This window comes from Hyla sarda, chromosome 10 (genome assembly GCF_029499605.1).
Source record: "Hyla sarda isolate aHylSar1 chromosome 10, aHylSar1.hap1, whole genome shotgun sequence".
In the NCBI taxonomy this organism is placed as follows: Eukaryota; Metazoa; Chordata; class Amphibia; order Anura; family Hylidae; genus Hyla; species Hyla sarda.
In genome coordinates this window covers 42,412,044-42,438,381 of record NC_079198.1, presented here as the reverse complement: position 1 = coordinate 42,438,381, position 26,338 = coordinate 42,412,044, and the positions used below count along the sequence as shown (strand labels likewise).

The following is a 26,338-nucleotide window of genomic DNA, read 5'->3' as shown; positions in this document are numbered from 1 at the left end:
GAGATCACTGTGCAGTGGTCTCTAAACTGTGGCCCTCCAGATCTTGCAAAACTACAACTCCGAGCATGCCCAAACAGCTGTGTCGGCATGCTGGAAGTTATAGTTGCGTGCCTCCAGTTGTTGCATAATTACAGCTCTCAGTGTGCCCTTCGGCGATCAGTACATGCTGGGAGTTGTAGTTTTGCAACAGCTGGAGACACACTGGTTGGAAAATACTGAGTTAGGTAACAGAACCTAACTGAAGGTTTTCCAACCAGTGTGCCTCCAGCTGTTGTAGAAGTCAGAAGTACAACTCCCAGCATGCTCAGTCTGTCAGAAAATGCTGGGAGAGTTCTAGTTTTTCAACAGCTGGAGGTTCGTCCCCCCCCCATGTGAATGTACAGGGTACATTCACATGGTCAGGTTTACAGTAAGTTTCCTGCTTCAAGTTTGAGCTGCGGCAAATGGATGTGACCCCATTTTGGAAACTACACCCCTCACGGAACGCAACAAGGGGTATAGTGAGCCTGAGCACCCCACAGGTGTTTGACGAATTTTCGTTAACATTGGATGGGAAAATGAATTTTTTTTTACTAAAATGCTGGCGTTACCCTAAATTTTTCCTTTTCACAAGGAAAAATAGGAAAAAAAAAGCCCCCCAAAATTTGTAACCCCCGTTTCTTCCGAGTAACATATCCCATATGTGGATGTAAAGTGCTCTGCTGGCGAACTACAATTCTCAGAAGAGAAGGAGCGCCATTGGGCTTTTGAAGAGAAAATTTGTCTGGAATTGAAGGCCACGTGTGTTTCCAAAGCCCCCATAGTGCCAGAACAATGGGACCCCCTCCAACATGTGACCCCATTTTGAAAACTACACCACTCAACGAATGTAATAAGGGGTGCAGTGAGCATTTATGCCCCACAGGTGTCTGACAGATTTTTGGAACAGTGGTCCGTGAAAATGAAAAATAAAATTTTTCATTTGCACAGCCCACTGTTCCAAAGATCTGTCAAACGCCAGTGGGGTGTAAATGCGCACTGCACCCCTTATTACATTCTGTGAGGGGTGTAGTTTCCAAAATGGGGTCACATGTGGGGGGGGGTCCATTGTTCTGGCACCACGGGGGGCTTTGTAAATGCACAAGGCCCCCCCGACTTCTATTCCAACCAAATTCTCTCTCCATAAGCTCCATAGTGCACCAGCAGAGCTTGACGTCCACACATGGGGTATTTCCGTACTAAGAAGAAATGGGGTTACAAATTTTGGGGGGCATTTTCTCCTATTACCCCATGTAGAAATGTAAAATTTGGGGAAAACCCAGCATTTTAGTGAAAAACTAAAAGTCGTCAAACACCTGTGGGGTGTTAAAGGGGTACTCCAGTGAAAACCTTTTTACTTTTAAATCAACTGGTGGCAGAAAGTTAAACATATTTGTAAATTACTTCTATTAAAAAATCTTAATCCTTCCAGTACTTATTAGCTGCTGAATGCTACAGAGGAAATTCCTTTCTTTTCGGAACACTGATGACACCACAAACACAGTGCTCTCTGCTGACATCTCTGCCCATTTTAGCAACCATGTATAGCAGATGTATGCTAAGGGCAGCATGGTGGCTCAGTGGTTAGCACTGCTGCCTTGCAGTGCTGGGGACTTGGGTTCAAATCCCACTAAGGACAACAATAAATAAAGCGTTATTATTATAATAATGTCAGCAGAGAGAACTGTGGTCATGATGTCATCAGAGAGCATTCCAAAAAGAAAATAATTTCCTCTGTAGTATTCAGCAGCTAATAAGTACAGGAAGGATTAAGATTTTTTTAACCCCTTCCCGCTTTTGGACGTATGCATACGTCCAGGCGAATTACACGTTCGCGCAAATGGACGTATGCATACGTCCAAGCGATCTCCTGCTCTGCCGCGGGCAGCGCAGGAGATCGCGGGTGGGACTCAGCTGTCAATCACAGCCGGAGTCCCACCGCAGCTGCCGGGGCCGCGATCGCGCCGGTCCCGGCAGCATTAACCCCATAGATGCCGTGATCAGTTTGATCACGGCATCTAAGGTGTTTGCAGGGGGAACGCTCTCCCCCTGCCCATCAACGGCGGCGCCGCGATAAAATAAGGGGGATCGGGGGGTGTCCAAAAAATTATTTTTTTTTACATATGCAAAAGTCGTGAAACACCTGTGGGGTATTAAGGTTCACTTTATCCCTTGTTACGTTCCTCAAGGAGTCTAGTTTCCAAAATGGTATGCCATGTCATTTTTTTTTGCTGTCCTGGCACCATAGGGGCTTCCTAAATGCGACATGCCCCCCGAGCAAAATTTGCTCTCAAAAAGCCAAATATGACTCCTTCTCTTCTGAGCATTGTAGTTCGCCCGTAATGCACTTCAGGTCACCTTATGGGGTACCTCCATACTCAGAAGAGATGGGGTTACAAATTTTGGGGGGTATTTTCTGCTATTAACCCTTGCAAAAATTGGGGGGAAACACACATTTTAGTGAAATTTTTTTTTTTTTTTTTTTTTTTTTACATATGCAAAAGTCATGAAACACCTGTGGGGTATTAAGGCTCACTTAATTCCTTTTTACGTTCCTCAAGGGGTCTAGTTTCCAAAATGGTATGCCATGTTTTTTTTATTTGCTGTTTTGGCACCATAGGGGCTTCCTAAATGCAACATGCCCCCAAAAAAACATTTCAGAAAAACGTACTCTCCAAAATCCCCTTGTCGCTCCTTCGCTTCTGAGCCCTCTACTGCGCCCGCCGAACAATTTACATAGACATATGAGGTATGTGCTTACTCGAGAGAAATTGGGCTACAAATTCAAGTATAAATTTTATCCTTTTACCCCTTGTAAAAATTCAAAAATTGGGTCTACAAGAACATGCAAGTGTAAGAAATGAAGATTTTGAATTTTCTCCTTCACTTTGCTGCTTTTCCTGTGAAACACCTAAAGGGTTAAAACACTTACTGAATGTCATTTTGAATACTTTGGGGGGTGCAGTTTTTGTAATGGGGTCATTTATGGGGTATTTCTAATATGAAGACCCTTGAAATCCACTTCAAACCTGAACTGGTCCATGAAAAATAGCGAGTTTGAAAATTTTGTGAAAAATTTTAAAATTGCTGCTGAACTTTGAAGCCCTCTGGTGTCTTCCAAAAGTAAACACTTGTCAATTTTATGATGAAAATATAAAGTAGACATATTGTATATGTGAATCCCAAAAAAATAATATTTGGAATATCCATTTTCCTTACAGAGAGCTTCAAAGTTAGAAAAATGCAAAATTTTTCATCAAATTTTGGGATTTTTCACCAAGAAAGGATGCAAGTTACCACAAAAATTTACCACTATGTTAAAGTAGAATATGTCACGAAAAAACAATCTCGGAATCAGATTGATAAGTAAAAGCATTCCAGAGTTATTAATGTTTAAAGTGACAGTGGTCAGATGTGCAAAAAAGGGCTGCGTCCTAGAGGTGAAAATGGGCTGTGTCCTTAAGGGGTTAATAGAAGTAATTTACAAATATGTTTAACTTTCTGCCTCCAGTTGATTTAAAAGAAAAAAAGTTTTAACCGGAGTACCCCTTTAAGGCTCACTGTACCCCTTGTTACGTTCCCTGAGGGGTGTAGTTTCCAAAATAGTATGCCATATGGGGTTTTTCTTGCTGTTCTGGCACCATAGGGGCTTCCTAAATGTGACATGCCCCCCAAAAAACTTTTCAGAAAAACTCACTCTCCAAAATCCCATTGTCGCTCCTTCCCTTTTGAGCCCTCTAGTGCACCCACAGAACACTTCACATATGAGATATTTACTTACTCAAGAGAAATTGGGTTACAAATTTTAGGAAGATTTTTCTCCTTTTACCCCTTGCAAAAATTCAAAAACTGGGTCTACAAGTACATGCGAGTGTAAAAAATTAAGATTTTGAATTTTCTCCTTCACTTTGCTGCTATTCCTGTTAAACACCTAAAGGGTTAACACACTTACTGAATGTCATTTTGAATACTTTGAGGGGTGCAGTTTTTATAATGGAGTCATTTGTGGCGTATTTCTAATATGAAGGCCCTCAAATCCACTTCAAAACTGAACTGGTCCCTGAAAAATGTTGATTTTGAAAATTTTGTGAAAAATTGCTGCTGAACTTTGAAGCCCAATGACGTCTTCCAAAAGCATGTCAACTTTATGATGCAAATATAAAAGTAGACATATTGTATATGTGAATCAATATATAATTTATTTGGAATATACATTTTCCTTATAAGCAGAGGGTTTCAAAGTAAAATAAAATGCAAAATTTTCAAATTTTTCATCAAATTTTGGAATTTTTCACCAAGAAATGATGCAAGTATCGATAAATTTTACCACAAACAAAGTAGAATATGTCACGAAAAAACAATCTCGGAATCAGAATGTAAAGTAAAAGCATCCCAGAGTTATTAATGCTTAAAGTGAAAGTAGTCAGATTTGCAAAAAAGGGTTGCGTCCTTAAGTTGAAAATGAGCTGCGTCCTTAAAGGTGTTAAGGATGCCCTGCATCTGCAGTTTAAGTGCGCTTGATATCCATCCTTGGCTGCCATAGCTAATGCCTGACATCGCTGATCGAGCTGATGTCTGGCATAAACCCTTTAGACAACGCAATCAAAGTTGATTGCAGCATTTAAATGCTGAAAATAAGCTTGCCTGCTAGCTCAGTGGACTGATCAGGACCACTATGACAAAATTGCAGGGGTCCTGATCACCTGAAAGGATGGTGGGAGGTCCCTTACCTGCCTCCATGCTGTTTAATCAGCACTCCTTTAATGCAAAAGGTCAGGGCAGGTTGCACTTATGATGCATCAATAAAACGAAAAAACATTTTAACCCCTTAAGGACACAACCCATTTTATTTTTGCGTTTTCGTTTTTCCTCCTCGCATTCTAAAATCCATAACTCTTTCATATTTCCATTCCCAGGCCCAAAAGAGGGCTTGTTGTTTGTGCGACCAGTTGTACTTTGTAATGACATCACTCATTTTACCCTAAAATGTATGGTAAACCCCAAAAAAATTCTCTTTTACAGTGGGGATCAAAAGTTTGGGCACCCCAAGTAAAAATTTGTATTAATGTGTATAAAGAAGCCAAGGAAAGATGGAAAAATCTCCAAAAAGCATCAAATTACAGATTAGACATTCTTATAATATGTCAACAAGTCAGATTTTTTTCCATCATTTACACTTTCAAAATAACAGAAAACAAAAAAATGGCGTCTGCAAAAGTTTGGGCACCCTGCAGAGTTAATATCTTGTACTGCCCCCTTTGGCAAGAATCACAGCTTGTAAATGCTTTTTGTAGCCAGCCAAGAGTCTTTCAATTCTTGTTTGAGGTAACGTCTTCCAGTTTTTAGGGATTTCTGGGCTGTCTGTCAAGCACTGCTCTTTTAAGGTCTATCCATAGATTTTCAATTATGTTGAGGTCAGGAAATTGTGAAGGCCATGGCAAAACCTTCAGTTTACGCCTCTTGATGTAATCCCCTGTGGATTTTGAGGTGTGTTTAGCATCATTATCCATTTGTAGAAGCCATCCTCTCTTTAACTTCAGCAAATTTTGGATGCTAACTTGATGCCATCTGTGAAAAAGCTGAAGTTTTATTGAATCCATTTTTCTTTCTACTCGTGAGATGTTCCCTGTGCCACTGGCTGCAATACAATCCCAAAGCATGCTTGATCCACCCCCATGCTTAACATTTCGAACAGAGGATATTGACATCTGAAAACGTTTTGCTATCTTCTTATAGCCTTCTCCAGCTTTGTGAGCGTCAACTATTTTCAGTTTCAGATTTCTAGACAACTGCTTAGAAGAACCCATGGTGCTGATTGTTGGGGCTAGGTCAGATGAGTCTGGGCATTTAAAACCTTTAAGATTGACATCACCTGGTCTTCCCAGATGATGATTGAGAACAATCCATGACACTGGCAGGTCTCAGCTTTGCAAAGGGGGCAGTGCATGCTATAAATTCAGCAGGGTGCCCAAACTTTTGCAGATGGTATTTTTTGTTTTCTGTTATTTTGAAAGTGTAAATGATGGAAATAAAATCTAACTTTTGTTGACATATTACAAGAATGTCTAATCTGTAATTTGATACCTTTTGGAGATCTTTCCTTAGCTTTTTTTTATGCATATTAATACCTGGGGTGCCCAAACTTTTGATCCCCACTGTATGTAAGGAAACGTAAACGAAAATCATAATTTGGCAAATTTGGGGGGGGGGGTTCGTTTTCACACTGTACACTTTGCCATAAAAATTACATGTTTTCTTTATTCTCTGGGTCAATAGGATTAAAACGATACCCATGGTTACATACATTTCTATTGTACTGCTTTTAAAAAAAAATCTCACTTTTTATTTTATTTTTTTTTATACAAAATCAGTAAGTAAAAAATTATATTATTATATCTATTTTGACCACCTCTAACTTATTTTGCCATATTCAGGCCTGTGTGAGGGCTCATTCTTTGCACCATGATGTGTTGTTTGTTTTAGTACAACTTTTTTGTATATGTGACTTTTTGATCGCTTTTTATACATTTTTTTTGCAGTTTGATGTGATAGAAAAGCTGAAATTTTTGACTTTTTTTTTACGTTTTTGCCGTTCACCGTAGGGGATCATTAACATTATATTTTTATATAGGTCGGACATTTACACACGCGACGATACCAAATATGTTTTTTTTTAATGCTTTTTTTGTATTAATATAGGGAAAAGGGGTGATTTAACACTTTGTTGGGGGGAGGGGCCTTTTCAAAAAAAATATTTCATTTTTAAAACTTTTTTTAAAATATTTATTTTAAACTTTTTTAGTCCCCATAAGGGACTATTTATAGCAATCATTAGAATGCTAATACTGTTCAGTGCTATGCATAGGGCATAGAACTGATCAGTATCATCAGTGATCTTCGGCTCTGGTCTGCTGGAAGGCAGATCAGTGCAGAAGACCCCAGGAGACAGACGGAGGTCCCCTCACCTGCCTCCGTCTCCCGGGGTCTTCTGCACTGATCTGCCTTCCAGCAGACCAGAGAAGAAGATCGCCGATAACACTGATCAGTGCTATGCCATCTTGGCTGATCTGATCCCTGTGGCAGTGCCGTGGGTGATCAGATAAGCCATTTTAAGTGCCACACTGCCGCAGATGCCGTGATCTGTTTTGATCACGGGATCTGAGGAGTTAATGGCAGACCTCAATGTGATCGTTGATGTCCGCCATTACCGGCGGGTACGCGGCTGCTGACAGCCGCCGGGAAACGTCGTGAATGAAGCGAGCGCAGCTCCAGCGCTAGTGTCACAGCCGTGCATGTTCTTAAGGGGTTAAACAAAACAATGTAAACAAAAATTAACAAACATACGTGGTATCGCAGTGTGCATAAATGTCCAACCTATTAAAATAGAACATTAATTATCAAAATATCAGGACCAATAAAGTCCTGAATTTGCGTATTTTTGGTCACTTCATACACCATAAAAAAAATTTAATAAAAAGTCCCATAAAAACCAAAAATGGCACCGATAAAAACAACAGATCAAGGTGTAAAAAAAGAAAACCAGTTTACACTCCCGGGTAGGAAAAAAGTTACAGGGTCCAGAAGAGGACAATTTTAAGCATACTCATTTTAACCTTTTATGGTCTATTCACACGTACAGTATTCTGCGCATCTGCGATTTGATGCTCAGATTTGATGCACAGGGTTTTCTGCTGCAGATTTCAAGGTAAATTGAATGACTGAACACAGCTTGAAGTCCTGCCCATCAAATCTGCGCAGAATGCTGTACGTGTGAATAGACCCTTAAAGACACAATTTCATTTTTGCATTTCATTTTTTTCCTCCTCGCCTTCTAAGAGGAATAACTCTTATTTTTCCATTTTCTCGTTTTTTGTTTGACCAATTGTACTTTGTAATGACACCTTTCATTTTACCATAAAATCTACGGCGCAAGCAAAAATATATAATGTGCGCATGAAAAATAAAGAAAACCGCAATTTAGCAAATTTGGGGGGGGGGGTTGTTTTTACACTTTCTTTTTTTATTACATTTTTCCGTGGAATGAGGGCTGAATGAGGACTCATTTTTTGTGCTGTGATCTGTGATCTACGTTTGCATACATATGACTTTATTAGAATAATCATAACAAAAAGTGATCACAATCATAACAAAAAGGTGAGGAGGAAAAAAGGAAAGTGCAAAAATGAAAATTCCTGTATCCTCAAGGGGTTTAAAGCTTCCTTAGGGTATGTTCACACTGAGGAATTGGGGCGGAAATCAAGCAGAAATTTTCAGCCTCAAAATATTGTTACTTTTCCACAAGAATTCCGTGCGGAAATGCAGGTTTCATGCGGAGGAGGAGTATCAAGTATTTCTATTCATAATTTTTTTTTTTCATGCGCCAATTCCGCGTGGAAATGCTCCTGACTGAAAAAAACAAAAACAAAATTGATCTCTATGGGAGAACGACGCGGATTCCGCCTGAAAGAAAGAACATGTTCTTTCTTCTAGCGGAACAGACTTCCTCGTCAGAATTCTGCTTGAGGAAATTCCTCAGTGTGAACTGAGGGGCACAAATTCTGTACAACTCTATGGGGATTTCATTGCTGAATGAATTGGAGAGGAAAAAGCGAGCAGATTACTCGTGGAAATTCCTCTCCAATTCCTCAGTGTGAACATACCCTAAGTATTAACAGAGCGGTAACACTACTACACTACTAAAACACAAGTGAGGAAAACCCCATTAAAAAGCTATAGGATAAATAAATAAAAAAAAAGAAAGAAAGAAAGAAAGAAAAGCAAACTGGAGACAGAGAGACTCATTGCCAAAGAGAGTAATACTAACCACAAAATGTTATTTAATTATATAAATAGTAAAAAAAAAAAGGCTATAGGAGGGCAATGAGGAAAGTGAATATATAATATTTTTTTTTTTTGCTTATTTAGAAGTTATGGTATATGCCCTCTGCTTACCTATATTAGCTAATGTAGCATGCATGGGTTGTCAGCCCTTTCTAAATGCAAATCTATTACTGAAATGACTTGATAATGAAGCATTTCACATGAATCCTCTGAGTAGGGAAATTGCTGGGGCGTTTGACACTTGCACCTGTTCATCTAATCCGACTTCTAGTGCTGGAGGTCACCCACGTGAACTTAGACTCATAAGCGGGTAGGTGTCAATTCTCACCACATGCAGTTTTGTTTTTGATTTCTTATTAAAAGTGTGTTTTTTACAAAAATTTTACCATTGACCTATAATTACAATTAACAAGTTTTATGAAGGTGAAGGTCTTTAGGCTTTGCTCACACAAACTGGACTGTTTCTACTGTCATTTTTCAAAATCACAGTAAAAATTACCAGTTTTTACCATGATCTGCACAACTGCACCAACATCATGGCAAAAACAGGAAAACCCACAGCAAAAATGCAATGTGAGCACGGAGGTGTAAAGGTGTATAACTACTGTATATAATGATCTTATAGAGAAAGCAGATGTATTTAGGAGGGGTGGAGGGATCTGAAAGATAGTATGAGGGGATCTGGTAGGCGATTATGTCATCGTGTAGTACACATGTACGCCATTTTGCATGTACGCCATTAACTGTGTGGTTTAATTAACGATACATTTTTATAATTCGGACATTTCCGCATGCGGCGATAAGACATGTTTATTTTTATATACTCTTTTTTTCTATGGGAAAAGGGGGGTGATTCAAACTTTTTTTTAGGGAAGGGGTTATCTTTATTAACTTTTTTCCCCATTTTTTTTTTTGCAATCTTTTACATTGATCATTGTTATCCCATAAGATAACATTGATCAATGATTCTGCCACTTGACTGCTCATGCCTGGATCTCAGGCACGGAGCAGTCATTTGGTGATGCAGGAGTAAGGTAGGAACCCTCCTTGTGTCTTCCAGCTGTTTGGGACACCGCGGCGGTCCCAAACAGCCCACTGAGCTAGCCGGAAGTAGTTTACTTTCACTTTAGACGTGGCTATCAACTTTGAACGCCAAGTCTAAAGGGTTAATAGCCCCACATTATAAAAAGAGAGCGGACTTGAGGCGTACAGGTACACCCTGCGTCCTTAAGAGGTTAAAAAAAAAGAAAGAAAAAAACCAGCACAAAACAAACTCTCATACATCCCCGTATACAATAAAATAAAGTTATAGGGGTCAGAATAGTATAATTTTATGCATTCCAATTTTGTTGAAGATTGCTTTTTTTTAAAAATGGTACAATAATATAAAAATTATATAAATTGGGTATCGTTTTAATTGACCTACAGAAAAAAAGACAACATCTCATTTTTACCATAAAGTGCATTGTGTAAAAACCAAACCCCCGTCCCCAACAAGTAATAATTTTTTGGTTTCGCAATACAATTTATGGTAAAACGAAAGATGCCATTACAAAGCACAATTGGTCGTGCAAAAAAACAGCCCTAATATGGGTCTGTAGATGAAAAAATTAAAAAAAAGAGTTATGCCTCTTAAAAAGAGAGGAGGTAAAAATGAAAACGCAGAAATCAAACAGAGTCCTCAAGGCCAAAATTGAATGTATCCTTAAAGGGGTACTCCGCCCCTAGACATCTTATCCCCTATCCAAAGGATAGGGGATAAGATGTCTGATCATGGGGGTCCCGCCACTGGGGAGCCCCGCGACCTCTTCTGCGGCACCCCAGACATCCAATGCACGAAGCGAACAACGCTCCATGCCAGATGACTGGCGATGCGGAGGCTCGTGACATCATGGCCACGCCCTGCTCGTGATGTCACGGCCACGCTCCCTCAATGCAAGTCTATGCGAGGGGGCATGACAGGCCATAGACTTGCATTGAGGGGGCGTGGCCGTGACGTCACGCGCCTCCGGCACTGCACCTGACGCTCTTAACGAATGCAGAGTGCAGCAGGGAGATTGCGGGGGTCCCCAGCGGTGGGACCCCTGCGATGAGACATCTTATCCTTTGGAGTACTCCTTTAAGGGGTTAAGCATTGGGAGATTTGGTAAGTCAGACTGGTGTTTATTGGACTAATGACAGTAAGTATGCATGATATGAGCAAAGAAAACAAAACAAACAACAGGAGTGCTTCTTTAACCCCTCAAGGATACAGCGCATTATGGCCTGAAGGACTAGTCAATTTTAGCATTTTCATTTTTATCTCCTCGCGTTCTAAAAACCATAACTCTTATATTTCCATCCACAAACCCATATAAAGGGCTTGTTTTTTGCACAAAAAATTGTACTTAGTAATAGATAACTAATTTACCATAAAATGTATAACAAAACAAAAAATATATATTATTTGTGTGGGGAAATTGAAAAGTAAACCACAATGTTTCAAATCTTGGGAGGGTTACTTTATGGTTAAAATTACATGTTTTCTTTATTCTGTGGGTCAATACGATTAAAATGATACCCATGTTAGATACTTTTCTATTATTGTATTGTTGTTAAAAAAAAATTTTTAAAAAAATAATTCTATATATATTATACACATATATATATATATATATTTTTTTTTTTTTACAAAATAGGTATGTTTACAATTTCCCTATTTTGACCACCTATAAGAGTGGGTTCACACAACAATTTTACACTACGGTCACCCGATCCGGCTGGGTGGAGTGAAAACCGGGCCCGTATCTCATTCATTTCAATGAGCCGACCGGAATCAAACAGTGACTCCTTTCGGCTCATTTTTGCCCCGTATCCGGTTTTCTGATTAGACATAAAACCGTGGTATGCCGCGGTTTCAGGTCTGGTCACAGAAACCGGATACGGGGCAAAAATGAGCCGACCGGATTCACTGTTCGACTCATGAGATGAATGAGATACGGGCATGGTTTTCACTTCCCCCAGCTGGATCCAGTTACCATAGAGTGGAATCGTAGTGTAAACCCACCCTAACTTCCTAATTTTTCTGTATACGGGGTTATACGAAGGCTAAATTTTTGGGCCATGATCTATAGTTTTTATTAGTACCACTTTTACATATATATCTGACTTTTTATTTAAAAAAAAATTGAACTGTGATGTGACAAAAAAGCAGAAATGTAAAAAAAAAATAAATGTTATGTTTATGCCGTTCATCTTATGGGACTATTATCAAAAACATTTTTTTTGTGGTAAAATGGGAAAAAGAGGTTATTTAAAATTTTTATTGGGAGAAGTTATTTCACATTATTATTATTTTCTTTTTTTATAGTAATCCTTAGACTACGAATACTGTTCAGTGCTAAGCATATGAAGGCAGACCATAAAAGAAGACCGGGAGAATGGCAGAGGCAGGTGAGGGGACCTCCGTCCACATTCTTGGCTGATCGGATCCCCGCAGTTGTGCCGTGGGTGATCCAATCAGCTGTTAGAACACCGGCCCGGCTGCAGATGCCGTGATTAGTATTGATCACGGCATCTGATTGGTTAATGGTGGACATCAGCGTGGTCACTGAAGTCAGTCAGTAGCGGTGGGTCCCTGGCTGCTAATAGCATCTGGGACCTGCTGTGCATGAAGAGAGTGCACCTCCTGTGCTTGTTTTATGTATAGGACTTAAATGTATGCCCTGGTGCATTAAGAACAAGGAAGTACATTTACGGGCTGAATGAGTTAAGGGGATAAGGACTCTATAGTGATAGGGTATGTTCCCCACCAAAACTGGTGCAAAGAAAATGCGGGGTCAATATTCAAAAACGGGTCAAAATGTGATAAGCCTATTAGCTTAGCCTCCCTTATAAGTAAACCGATGCTACATTAGAGTATCCTAATGAAAATATATTTGTGGTCAAATTACATGTACCATGAGTGGAGTGTACCATTTGGGTGAATAATTAGGCCTGGGGTGTGCCTGGCCCGCCGTGAAGGGTATCCTAAAGAAGAAGGATACCCTGAGAGTGACTGTAGAAAAAAGGGGAAGGGAGGGTGGGGATGTCTTGTACGCTGCCGACCGCACCTAGACCAGACTCCTCCCACGAATCAGGTTAACCTTTACATATAAGTCTATATCTACATGGGTTTATAGGTGATTGGTCACTGTCAAACTAACCTGATCAGCTTATATGTGAGGGGCTGAGCTCAAGACTGGATCCAATCTTGATTTTTCCAAAGCACTTGATACTGTGACATATAAAAGGTTGGTGCATAAAAAGCTAGGTAATTGGCTCAGTGATAGGAAACAGAGGGTTAGCTATTAAAGGTACATATTCTGTTTGGGTAAGTGTTTCTAGTGGAAAATTTTTCTAATTACCTTGTAACGGGATTGCACATTACAGTATCAATGTTTCCAAATGATAAAAAAAGAAAAAACTCTGAAAAGTTGTAAACACAATGGAGGACAGTGCACTGTTACAAATGGATCTGCAAAAGGTTTAAGGCTTTGGCTGAAAAGTGGCAGATGAAGTTCAACACACTGATAAATGTAAGGTTATGGGGAGGAAAAATCCAGGCTGGGATTGGGTACTTAATTGGAAAACACTGGGTACAATATGGAAAAGGACTTAAGTCAAATAAAATCATGGGGGGCCTCAAAAGGGGCATAGATGCACACAACAAGAAAATAATTCTACCACTGTACAAATCACTAGTCAGACCACACATTGAATACAGTGAACAAGAAAGACAGTGAAGCTGGAAAGGGTTGAAAGACTGGCAACAAGAGTAATAATTTAAATGGGTGGACTACAGTAATCAAAAAGATTAGCAACATTTTTAGGTATTTAGTTCAGAAAAAAATTGCTTAGGGGTGGCCCAAATAAATATATCAGGGAGCAAAACAAAGACATCTCCCATAATCTGGTTATACCCAGGACTGTATCTATAACAAGGGGGCATTCTCTATGCCTAAAGTTCAAAAAGTTTCTACACCAGCACAGAAGGAGATTCTTTACTGTAAGATCAGTGAGTCTATGGAGCTCCCTGCCAGATTAATTACATTTCTGGAGAGTAAAAATATTACAGGTTAGTGACTAGATTCTTGACAAAGGTGGTTGATCCATTCTAATTGCCAGACTGAGTCAGGAATTAATTTTGCTCCCTAAAAATGAGGAAAACTGGCTTCTACCTCATGTTTTTTTTTGTCTTCCTCTGGATCAACACTACAGGGTAATAGGCGGAACTGGATGGACGTATGTCTTTTTCAGCCTTACAAATTATGTAACTCTGTAGACATCAGGCTGGAGGAATACTCCTGTCTGGTGTCTTTTAAGTGTGCACAGGGTCACACTTCGGTGAACATGCATTGAAGTTGGGGTACAGACACTCTGATCTGCGTTGGTAACATATGAGATGGGTGACCAGCAGCAGAGAAAAGAACACAGCAGCGTGCTGCCTTGTCTTCTGCTCCTGACATCCTCAAGGGGGTTTATGTCTAGTGTAGCAGCCCACGTTCATGTCCCCATGAATAAAGTGAGAGGATAAACCTCAGTAACCACATGAAAAAATAAATAATGTAGCAGAGCTGCAGAGCAAGAGAGGTCTGCCTCCTATAGACATTAAGCTAAAACTGATTGGCTCAGTCTGCAGGAGGGATATAGCCTGTACAGAAAAAGCTAACATTTGCTGTTTCGTGCCACTTCGTGGCGCCAGTCTATACCCATAGTCTTCTGTGTCCTCTAATAACAAGAGTGAGAAATACCAGTGTATAGATGTGCTTAGCAAAAGAGACATACCTCAAGAGACTTTTATCTATAATTGCAGCAAAAAGTGGCTCCACATTAACGTCCTGTGTTTTTTCTGTTAAAGTGTCACTCAAGCCTGGCGCCATCAGCAGGTTGTCTAAAGGCATATGGCGACCACTTAAGTCTCCACCAACAGATGATGTTGATGGAGTGAAGCATCAGGCATTTTGTATTTTGGCTTATTGTTAAGGGAGATATAAGCCAGTCCCAGAGGAGTCTGGCTGTAGCTTACTGTAAAAGGCAAACCAAATGGTACAAATGCTAATACAATGTACAAATGTTAATTCAAGAATGTCATGCCACAAAACAGGAAAAACACAAAGAGGGCAAATACTTTCGCAAGGCATTATAAGTTAGAAATACTGAGATTAATACCTGAGAATCCTTGATTACTGTGGATACTGCTACTGGCACACTGCAACCACCCTCCTAAAAATTAAAGCACAGTGAATGAGAACATCAAATGCACAAACTATCTACAAAAACCTGATAAGAAAATTAAGTGTGGATGGACAGAAGCTAGGACTATAGAGAATACAGCTTAAATGGGTATTCCAGGCAAAACCTTTTTTTTTTTTATATATATCAACTGGCTCCGGAAAGTTAAAGGGTACCTCTCATCAAAAAAACTTTTGATATATTATAGATTAATGTATGCAGAATAACTTCACAATTGCATATTATCAAAAAATATGCTTCTTTCTATTTAATTTTCCACTTTGAAGAAATGACCACTAGGGGTCTCCCTACCAGTCCTGGCAGCAAGCATATCAGACTCATGCTGGAATCCTAAACACTACGAGCTGCCAGTCTGCTATGTTCACAAAGGAGAACACTCAGAGCTGTCAGCCTGCTTTGTTCACAGCCTGTTTGGCTGTGAACAAAGCAGGCTGGCAGCTCTGAGTGTTTAGGACTCCAGCATGAGTCAGAAATGCTTGCTGACAAGACTGATCGGGAAAAATACAATAGAAAGAAGCATATTTTTCATTAACATGCTATTGGAAAGTTATTCAACATTCATTAATCTAAAATATATCAAAAGTTTATTTGATGAGAGGTACCCTTTAAACAGATTTGTAAATTACTTCTATTAAAAAATCTTAATCCTTTCAATAGTTATTAGCTTCTGAAGTTTTCTGTCTAACTGCTCAATGATGATGTCACGTCCCGGGAGCTGTGCATGATGGGAGAATAGGAACTGCACAGCTCCCGGGACGTGAGTCATCAGAGAGCAGTTAGACCGAAAACAACAACTCAACTTCAGAAGCTAATAACTATTGGAAGGATTAAGATTTTTTTTTATAGAAGTAATTTACAAATCTGTTTAACTTTCCGGAGCCAGTTGATATATATATATATATATATAAAAAACGTTTTGGCTTGGAATACCCCTTTAACCAACATAGATCTGCTCCAAGCACGACTGGACAAATACAAGTAAAGCAGCAAAAAGCAGAACTGATTGTGCAGCTCACAGTATAAATATGCAAGGTTAACTGAGATGCTCTCACAACCAGAGAGAAATATATTAAATAGAATAAGAAAGACGATTCTCAGTCCTCCGCATACAAACTCAAAATAGATATATGATGGATTGTCTGTTCACTCCAGAAAAAATGTGAGATCCTCTAGACCAGAATAAATTTAATATATTTAGAATATACAACATATACCGTATTTATCGGGGTATACCACGCACCGGCCTATAACACGCACCCTCATTTTACCACGGATATTTGGGTAAAAAAAGTTTTTTACCCAAATATCCATGAAAAAATGAGGGTGCGTGTGTGTGCGTGTATACCCCGATATACCCCCAGGAAAGGCAGGGGGAGAGAGGCCGTCGCTGCCCGCTTCTCTCCCCCTGCCTTTCCTGGGGTCTAGAGCGCTGCTGTCGGCCCTTCTCACCCCCTGGTTATCGGCGCCACTGCCCGTTCTGTCCCCCTGACTATCGGTGCCGGCGCCGATAGCCAGGGGGAGAGAAGCGGCGCCGACAGCCAGGGGGAGAGAAGGGGCAGCGGCACCCATTGCCGGCGCCGCTGCCCCGTTGCCTCCCCCCATCCCCGGTGGCATAATTACCTGAGTCCGGTCCGCGCTGCTCCAGGCCTCCGTCGTGCGTCCCCAGCGTCGTTGCTATGCACGGCGCGGCGCTCTGACGTCATGCGCCGCGCCGTTCAGCGCATAGCAATGACGCCGGGGACGCACGACGGAGGCCTGGAGCAGCGCGGACCGGACTCAGGTAATTATGCCACCGGGGATGGGGGGAGGCAACGGGGCAGCGGCGCCGGCAATGGGTGCCGCTGCTCCTTCCCTCCCCCTGGCTGTCGGCGCCGCTTCTCTCTCCCTGGCTATCGGCGCCGGCACCGATAGTCAGGGGGACAGAACGGGCAGCGGCGCCGATAACCAGGGGGTGAAAAGGGCCGACAGCAGCGCTCTAGACCCCAGGAAAAGCAGGGGGAGAGAAGCGGGCAGCGACGGCCTCTCTCCCCCTGCCTTTCCTGGGGGTGTATCGGCGTATAACACGCACACAGACTTTAGGCTAAAAATTTTAGCCTAAAAAGTGCGTGTTATACGCCGATAAATACGGTAATAAAAAGCTTAGTTGACCATAAGCACAAACCGCATGGCCCTACAGTTGTGCATATAGATAAAATTGATAACAATATCACTGGACACCCCAATTAATATTAATTATAGATAAATATTTTGTCTATGTATCATATGTATATTTGGGTCAAATACTTTGTTTTTGGCTAATTAAAGGGGTACTCCACTGGAAAACTTCTTATTTTAAATCAACTGGTGTTAGAAAGTTAAACAGATTTGTAAATTACTTCTATTAAAAAATCTTAATCTTTCCACTACTTATCAGCTGCTATTTGGTCCACAGGAAGTTTTTTTCTTTGACTACAGTGCTCTCTGCTGACACCTCTGTCCATTTTAGGAACTGTCTAGAGGAGGAGAGGTTTGCTATGGGGTTTGCTCCTACTCTGAACAGTTCCTAAAATGGACAGAGATGTCAGGAGAGAGCACTGTGGTCAGACAAATTCAAAGAGAAAAGAACTTCCTGTGGACCATATAGCAGCTGACAAGGACTGGAAGGATTAAGATTTTTAAATAGAAGTAATTTACAAATCTGTTTAACTTTCTGGCACCAATTGATTTAACCCCTCCCCGCTATAAGACGTATGCATACGTCCAATCATCCGACACGTTCGCACAATTGGACGTATGCATACGTCATAGCGATCTCCGGCACTGCCACAGCCACGATCGCGCTGGTCTCGGCAGCATTAACCCCATAGATGCCGTGATCAATCCTGATCACGACATCTATGGTGTTCTCCAACGGCGGGGCCGCGATACAATCGCGGGTCGCTGTTGGTTGCTATGGCAGCAGGAGGTCAGATCATGAGCTCCTGTATGCCTGCTACGGAAGCCTGTGAGATCCAGCCAGAGGCTGGATCGCACAGGCTGTAGTGTCTGCAGCTCATCAGGTTATACTGTTCTGCAGTACAACTGTATTGCAGCATAGTATAACCTGTAAAAAGTGTAAAAAAATAAATAAAAAGTTCTTCAATAAAAGTATGAAGAAGTGTAATAAAATAAATAAGAAAAAAGGCCATTTCCCAATAAAAGCCCTGTATAATCACCAAAAAAGATCAAAAAACTCAAATCATATACATAATAGGTATTGCCACGTCCGTAATTACGTGTACTATAAAACTATAATGTAAATTATCCCGCACCGTGAACACTGTAAAAAAAAACATCAAAAAAGCCCAAAATTCGCCAATTTTGGTACAAATAGCGGAATAAAAAAAGATCAAAAGGTAGCACGTAGCACAAAAATGATACCAATAAAAAGTACAGCTCATCCCACAAAAAATAAGCCCTTACTCAAAGGCATCGGACGAAAAATAAAAAAGTTGCGGCTGTTGGAAAATGAAAGGCAGAAAAATAATTTTGCTCAGAAAAGGAAAAAAAAACATAGAAAGCTATATAAAATGGGTATCGCCATAATCGTACTGACCCACAGAATAAATATAACATCACTTTTACCGCACAGTGTACACCATAAAAAAAAAACAAGACATTTTCCAGTTTTTCACAATATTTTTAATATTTTGAAGTTTTTCTCAAAAAATGCTTCATGTGTCAACAAAAATGCACCACTTATATAAAGTACAATATGTCACGAAAAAACAATCTCAGAATAACTCTGCTCAGAAAAAGTGTTGTAAAGTTATTACCATTTAACCCCTTAAGGACGCAGGACGTAAATGTACGTCCTGGTGAGGTGGTACTTAACGCACCAGGACGTACATTTACGTCCTGTGCATAACCGCGGGCATCGGAGCAATGCCCGTGTCATGCGCGGCTGATCCCGGCTGCTGATCGCAGCCAGGGACCCGCCGGCAATGGCCGACGCCCGCGATCTCGCGGGCGTCCGCCATTAACCCCTCAGGTGCCTGGATCAATACAGATCCCGGCATCTGCGGCAGTGCGTGATTTAAATGAACGATCGGATCGCCCGCAGCGCTGCTGCAGGGATCCGATCATTCATAACGCCGCACGGAGGTCCCCTCTCCTTCCTCCGTGCGGCTCCCGGCGTCTCCTGCTCTGGTCTGTGATCGAGCAGACCAGAGCAGAAGATGACCGAAAACACTGATCTGTTCTATGTCCTATACATAGAACAGATCAGTATTAGCAATCATGGTATTGCTATGAATAGTCCCCTATGGGGACTATTCAAGTGTAAAAAAAAAAAAAAATGTAAAAAAATGTAAAAGTAAAAAAAATGTGAAAAATCCCCTCCCCCAATAAAAAAGTAAAACGTCCGTTTTTTCCTATTTTACCCCCAAAAAGCGTAAAAAACATTTTTTTATAGACATATTTGGTATCGCCACGTGCGTAAATGTCCGAACTATTAAAATAAAATGTTAATGATCCCAAACGGTGAACGGCGTGAACGAAAAGAAAAAAAAAAAAGTCCAAAATTCCTACTTTTTTAATACATTTTATAAAAAAAAATTATAAAAAATGTATTAAAAGTTTTTTATATGCAAATGTGGTATAAAAAAAAAGTACAGATCATGGCACAAAAAATGAGCCCCCATACCGCCGCTTATACGGAAAAATAAAAAAGTTAGAGGTCATCAAAATAAAGGGATTATAAACGTACTAATTTGGTTAAAAAGTTTGTGATTTTTTTTTAAGCGCAACAATAATATAAAAGTATATAATAATGGGTATCATTTTAATTTGACCCTCAGAATAAAGAACACATGTCAATTTTACCATAAATTGTACGGCGTGAAAACGAAACCTTCCAAAATTAGCAAAATTGCGTTTTTCGTTTTAATTTCCCCACAAAAATAGTGTTTTTTGGTTGCGCTATACATTTTATGATATAATGAGTGATGTCATTACAAAGGACAACTGGTCGCGCAAAAAACAAGCCCTCATACTAGTCTGTGGATGAAAATATAAAAGAGTTATGTTTTTTAGAAGGCGAGGAGGAAAAAATGAAAACGTTAAAATTAAATTGTCTGAGTCCTTAAGGCCAAAATGGGCTGAGTCCTTAAGGGGTTAAAGGAGTACTCCGGTGAAAAACTTTTTTATTTTTATTTTTTTTAAATCAACTGGTGCCAGAAAGTTAAACAGATTTGTAAATGACTTCTATTAAAAAATCTTAATCCTTCCTGTACTTATTAGCTGCTGAATACTACAGCGGAAATGCTTTTCTTTTTGAAACACAGAACTGTCTGCTGACATCACGAGCACAGTGCTCTCTGCTGACATCTCTGTCCATTTTATGAACTGCCCAGTACAGCATATGTTTGCTATGGGGATTTCCTTTTACCCTGGGCAGTTCCTAAAATGGACAGAGATGTCAGCAGAGAGCACTGTGCTCATGATGTCAGCAGACAGCTCTGTGTTTCAAACGGAAAATAATTTCCACTGTAGTATTCAGCAGCTAATAAGTACAGGAAGAATTAAGATTTTTTAATAGAAGTAATTTACGAATCTGTTAACTTTCTGACACCAGTTGATTTAAAAAAAAAGAAAGAAAAAAAAGTTTTTCACCAGAGTACCCCTTTAAAGAGATACATGTCAAAAGAGGTCATAGAGGTAAAAAATGGGTCGGTCCTTAAGGGGTTAAAAAAAACGTTTTCCAGCGGAGTAACCCTTTAACCCCTTAGGGTCCACGTGCGTAAAGGTACACCCTGACACCCTGGTACTTAAGGACCAAGGGTATACCTGTACACCCGTGGGAATTTCGGTCCCCACCCGGCGATATCAGCAGGCATCCCATGCCAATGCCCAGAGGGTCCTGAGATCGCTGAAAATCGCCAGTGAATTGATAGGCGATTTGCGACGATTCCGGGTCATACGGGTCTTCGGTGACCCGAAAAATAAGGGGGATCGGGGTTGTCCAAGGCACCCACGATCCCCCTGAAGGGATAGGAGTGAGGTGGCAGGGGTGCCACCCCTCCTATTGGTCGTGAAGTGAACGACCAATAGCAGATCGGGGGAGGGGGGTTTAAAGTTCGGCTCCCCCGTTCTGCCCACCCACAGTAGTCCGGGCAGAACGGGGGGAACCGAAGGTGACAGGCGCTGGAGGTCACCTACCATCGGTGAGCGGCAGAGGACGGTGATGCGGCTCACTGGTACGGCGATCCTACGGAAGCCGGTGAGTAGTTGCCTAGCAACATCTGGAGGGCTACAGTTTTGAGACCACTATACAGTGGTCTCCAAACTGTAGCCCTCCAGATGTAGCAAAACTAAAACTCCCAGCATGCCAAGACAGCTGTTTGGGCATGCTGGGATTTGCAGTTTTGCAACAGCTGGAGGGCTACAGTTTGGAGATCACTGTGCAGTGGTCTCTAAACTGTGGGCCTTCAGATCTTGCAAAACTAAAACTCCCAGCATGCCCAAACAACAAACAGCTGTCTCGGCATGCTGGGAGTTATAGTTGCGTACCTCCAGCTGTTGCATAACTACATGCCTTGCTGGGAGTTGTAGTTTTGCAACAACTGGAGGCACACAGGTTGGAAAATACGGAGTTAGGCAACAGAACCTAACTGAAGGTTTTCCAAACAGTGTGCCTCCAGCTGTTGCAAAAGTACAACTCCCAGCATGCACGGTCTGTCAGTGCATGCTGGGAGTTGTAGTTTTGCAACAGCTGGAGGTGTGCCTGCCCCCCGCATGTGAATGTACAGGGTACATTCACATGGGCGGGGGTTTTCAGTCAGTATCCTGCTTCAAGTTAGAGCTGCGGCATATTTTCCGCCACAGCGCAAAGTCCTAGCAAGAAGCTCACCGTAAACGGCCGCCAGTGCGAATGTACCCTAAAAACACTACACTACACTACCACCTAATAAAGGGTAAAACACTACATATACACCCCCTTACACTGTCCCCCCCAATAAAAATGAAAACGTATCTTACGGCAGCATTTCCAAAACTGAGCCTCCAGCTAAACAACTCCCAGCATTTTCGGACAGCCACTGACTGTCCAGGCATGCTGGGAGTTTAGCAACAGCTGGAGGCACCCTGTTTGGGAATCACTGCCGTAGAATACCCCTATGTCCACCCCTATGCAATCCCTAATTTAGTCCTCAAATGCGCATAGAGCTCTCTCACTTCAGAGCCCTGTTGTATTTCAAGGAAACAGTTTAGGGCCAAATATGGTTATTTCCGTACTCTGGAGCAATTGCACTACAAATTTTGGGGGCTTTTTCTCCTTTTACCCCTTATGAAAAGGAAAAGTTGGGGTCTACACCAGCCTGTTAGTGTAAAAAAATTTACATTTTTACACTAACATGCTGGTGTTGCCCCATACTTTTTATTTTCACAAGAGGTAAAAGGAAAAAAAAAAGACCCACAAAATTTGTAACGTAGTATGGAAGTACCCCATATGTGGGTGTAAAATGCTCTGCGGACGCACAACAAGGCTCAGGAGTGAGAGCGCACTATGTACATTTGAGGCATAAATTGGTGATTTGCACAGGGGTGGCTGATTTTACAGCGGTTCTGACATAAACGCAAAAAAATACCCACGTGTGACCCCATTTTGGAAGTGACACCCCTCACGGAACGTAACAAGGGGTATAGTGAGCCTTAACACCCCACAGGTGTTTAACAAATTTTCTTTAAAGTTGGATGGGAAAATGAAAAAAATAAATAATTTTACTAAAATGCTGGTGTTATCCTACATTTTTCATTTTCACAAGGGAAGATAGGAAAAAGCCCCCCAAAATGTATAACCCCATTTCTTCTGAGTAAGAACATAGCCATATGTGGATGTAAAGTGTTCTGTGGGTGCACTACAATGTTCAGAAGAGAAGGAGCACCATTGGGCTTTTGGAGAGAAAATTTGTCCAGAATTGAAGGCCACGTGCGTTTACAAAGCCCCCATAGTGCCAGAACAATGGACCCCCCAACTTGTGATCCCATTTTGGAAACTACACCCCTCACGTAATGTAATAAGGGGCACAGTGAGCATTTATGCCCCACAGGTGTCTGACAGATGTAATTTTTCATTTGCACAGCCCACTGTTCCAAAGATCTGTCAAACACCAGTTGGGTACAAATGCTCCCTGCACCCCTTATTAAATTCTGTGAGGGGTGTAGTTTCCAAAATGGGGTCACATGTGGGTCCACTGTTCTGGCACCATGGGGGGCTTTGTAAATGCACATGGCCCCTGACTATTCCAAACAAATTCTATCTCCAAAAGCTCAATGGCGCTCCTCCTCTTCTGAGCATTGTAGTGCGCCAGCAGAGCACTTGATGTCCACACAAGCAGTATTTCCATACTCAGAAGAAATGGGGTTACAAATTTTGGGGGGCATTTCTCCAATTACCCCTTGTAAAAATGTAAAATTTGGGGAAAAAACAGCATTTTAGTGAAAAAAATTTTCTCTTCATTTACACATCCGACTTAAACAAGTCGTCAAACACCTGTGGGGCTTACTGTACCCCTTGTTACGTTCCTTGAGGGGTGTAGTTTCCAAAATGGGGTCACACCTGGGTATTTATTGTTTTGGGTTTATGTCAGAACCGCTGTAAAATCAGCCACCCCTGTGCAAATCACCAATTTAGACCATGTACATGGCACGCTCTCACTCCTGAGCCATATTGTGCACCTGCAGATCATTTACGCCCACATATGGGGTAGTTCTGTACTCAGGAGAAATTGCGTTACAAATTTTGGGGGTCTTTTTTTTTCCTTTTACCGCTTGTGAAAATTAAAAGTATGGGACAAAACCAGCATGTGAGAGTGTAAAAAAAAAAAAAAAATTTTTTACACTAACATGCTGGTGTAGACCCCAACTTTACCTTTTCATAAAGGGGTAAAAGGAGAAAAAGCACCCCAAAATTTGTAACGCAATTTCTCCCGAGTACGGAGATACCCCATATGTGGCCCTAAACTGTTTCCTTGAAATAAGATAGGACTCCGAAGTGAGAGAGCGCCATGTGCATTTGAGGCCTAAATTGGGGATTTTTATCCACCACAAAAATACCCTAAGGCAGTGTTTCCCAAACAGGGTGTCTCCAGCTGTAGCAAAACTCCCAGCATGCCTGGACAGTCAGTGGCTGACCGGCAATACTGGGAGTTGTTGTTTTTCAACATCTTGAGATTCCGTTTTGGAAACAGTGCCGTACAAGACGTTTTTTTTTTTCTTATTGGGGGGGGGGGGGGGGGGGGGGGTGACTGTGTAGGGGTATGTGTATATTGTAGTGTTTTACTTTTTATTTTGTGTTAGTGTATTTTAGTTTTTTTAGGGTACATTCACACGGGCCGGTTTACGGTGAGTTTCTCGCTGGGAAATTGAACTGCGGCAGAAAATTTGTCGCATCTCAAACTTGCAGCGGAAAACTCGCTGTAAACCCGCCCGTGTGAATGTACCCTGTACATTCACATGGGAAGGGGAAAACCTCCAGTTGTTGCAAAACTACAACTCCCAGCATGTACTGACAGACCATACATGCTGGGAGTTGTAGTTTCGCAACCAATGTGCCTCCAGCTGTTGCAAAACTAGAACTCCCAGCATGTACAGTCTCTCTGTGCATGCTGGGAGTTGTATTTTTGCAACAGCTGTTGGCACACTGGTTGCAAAACACACTCGGTTTCACAACCAATGTGTCTCCAGCTGTTGCAAAACTGCAACAATCAGCATGCATTGACAGTCGAAGGGCATGCTGAGAGTTGTAGTTTTGCAACAGCTGGAGGCACACTGCTACAACTCCCAGCATGCCCTTTGGTAGACTGTGCATGTTGGGAGTTGTAGTTATGCAACAGCTGGATGCACACTTTTTGCTTGCACAGACTACGAAAGGGCATGCTGGGAGCTGTAGGTGGAACTCCAGCTGATGCAAAACTACAACTTCCAGCATGCCCTTTAGCTTTGCATGCCGAGAGTTGTTGCTAAGCAACAGCAGGAGCAACCTGCTGTATCCTGCCTCCGGGATCGCCGCTGCTGCTTCCATCGATCCTGCTGCTCCTGCCGTGGCCACCGCACCAGAGGGGACCCCCGCCGGACCAGGGCAAGGTAGGAGACCCCCGCCGACCCTTAACGCCGCCATGATCGCCGTCCCGATCACCGCCCAGCAGGGTCGTGATTGGTCGGTCGTTCCGACCGATCATTCATGTGATCGTGAGGCGGCACCCGAGCCACCTCACTTCTGCTGGGTAAGGGTGAATGGGGCTGTCTCCCCATTGACCCTTTCTTTTTTCCAGGTCACCAGAGACCCGATTGACCCAGAATAGCCACAAATCGCCGGTCGGAATTGACCGCCGATTTGCAGCGATCGCTGACATGGGGGGGGGGAGGGGGGCATCTCAGGACTTCCTCAGGGGTTTGCACGGGGTGCCTGCTGATAGATATCAGCAGTCACCCCGGTCCGGTCTGGAATTCCCACGGGCGTACCTGTACGCCCTGCGTCCTTAAGGACTCAGGATGCAGGGCGTATGCATGCACCATGCGTCCTGAAGAGGTTAAACTGATTTGTAAATCACTTCTATTAAAAAAGATCTTAATCCTTTCAGTACTTATCAGCTTCTTCTACAGAGGAAGTGCTTTTCTTTTTGAATTTCTTTTCTGTCTGACAACAGTGCTCTCTGCTGACACCTCTGTCCATGTCAGGAACTATCCAGAGCAGGACAGGTTTTCTATGGAAATTTACTACTGCTCTGGGTTTTAAAGTTTAAAGTAATTGAAGGATTCCCTTACGGCTTAACCCCCTAGGAAGAAATCGAGGTACAGAAGCTCCTTCCCTGTTCCTATGGAGAAAAATAAGAAGGGAATTTTTATCTCTTCTAATTCTTTTGATGATGATACCCTAGAGTTAGGAAAATTTTTCTTTCCTTCTGGAAAGGCTGAAGACTGAAGGCCGAACGGAAAAAGACAGAAAAGGCTCTGGTGGTGTCCTAAAGTGGACACGGCAACTGCTAATAGGACTATTGTCTAAAGACGGGTCCAGCCATTGCGATCTTATGGATCGTAGGATCAATGCGGCACTAAAAAGAACATATGTAGCTGCCTGTGGTCAACGCTATGCTAAGTTGAATGTGCCTGCTCTCATCAAATCGCAGACAGTCACCCAGCTTAGGGCCCGGCAACTACCGGCATATAAGACTGCCTGGGAATCCCAGGT

At 41.8% G+C, this 26,338-nt stretch overlaps 1 protein-coding gene across 2 annotated transcripts in view; it reads right to left on the bottom strand.

The window, feature by feature from the left end:
* HMBS (hydroxymethylbilane synthase) overlaps positions 1 to 26,338 on the bottom strand; it is an 87,568-nt gene that overhangs the window by 19,648 nt on the left and 41,582 nt on the right. For both annotated transcript variants that reach the window (XM_056544597.1, XM_056544596.1), the window contains exon 12: positions 15,049 to 15,102. In XM_056544597.1, the coding sequence (XP_056400572.1) occupies positions 15,049 to 15,102 (54 nt within the window). The remainder of the gene's footprint in view (positions 1 to 15,048; positions 15,103 to 26,338) is intronic.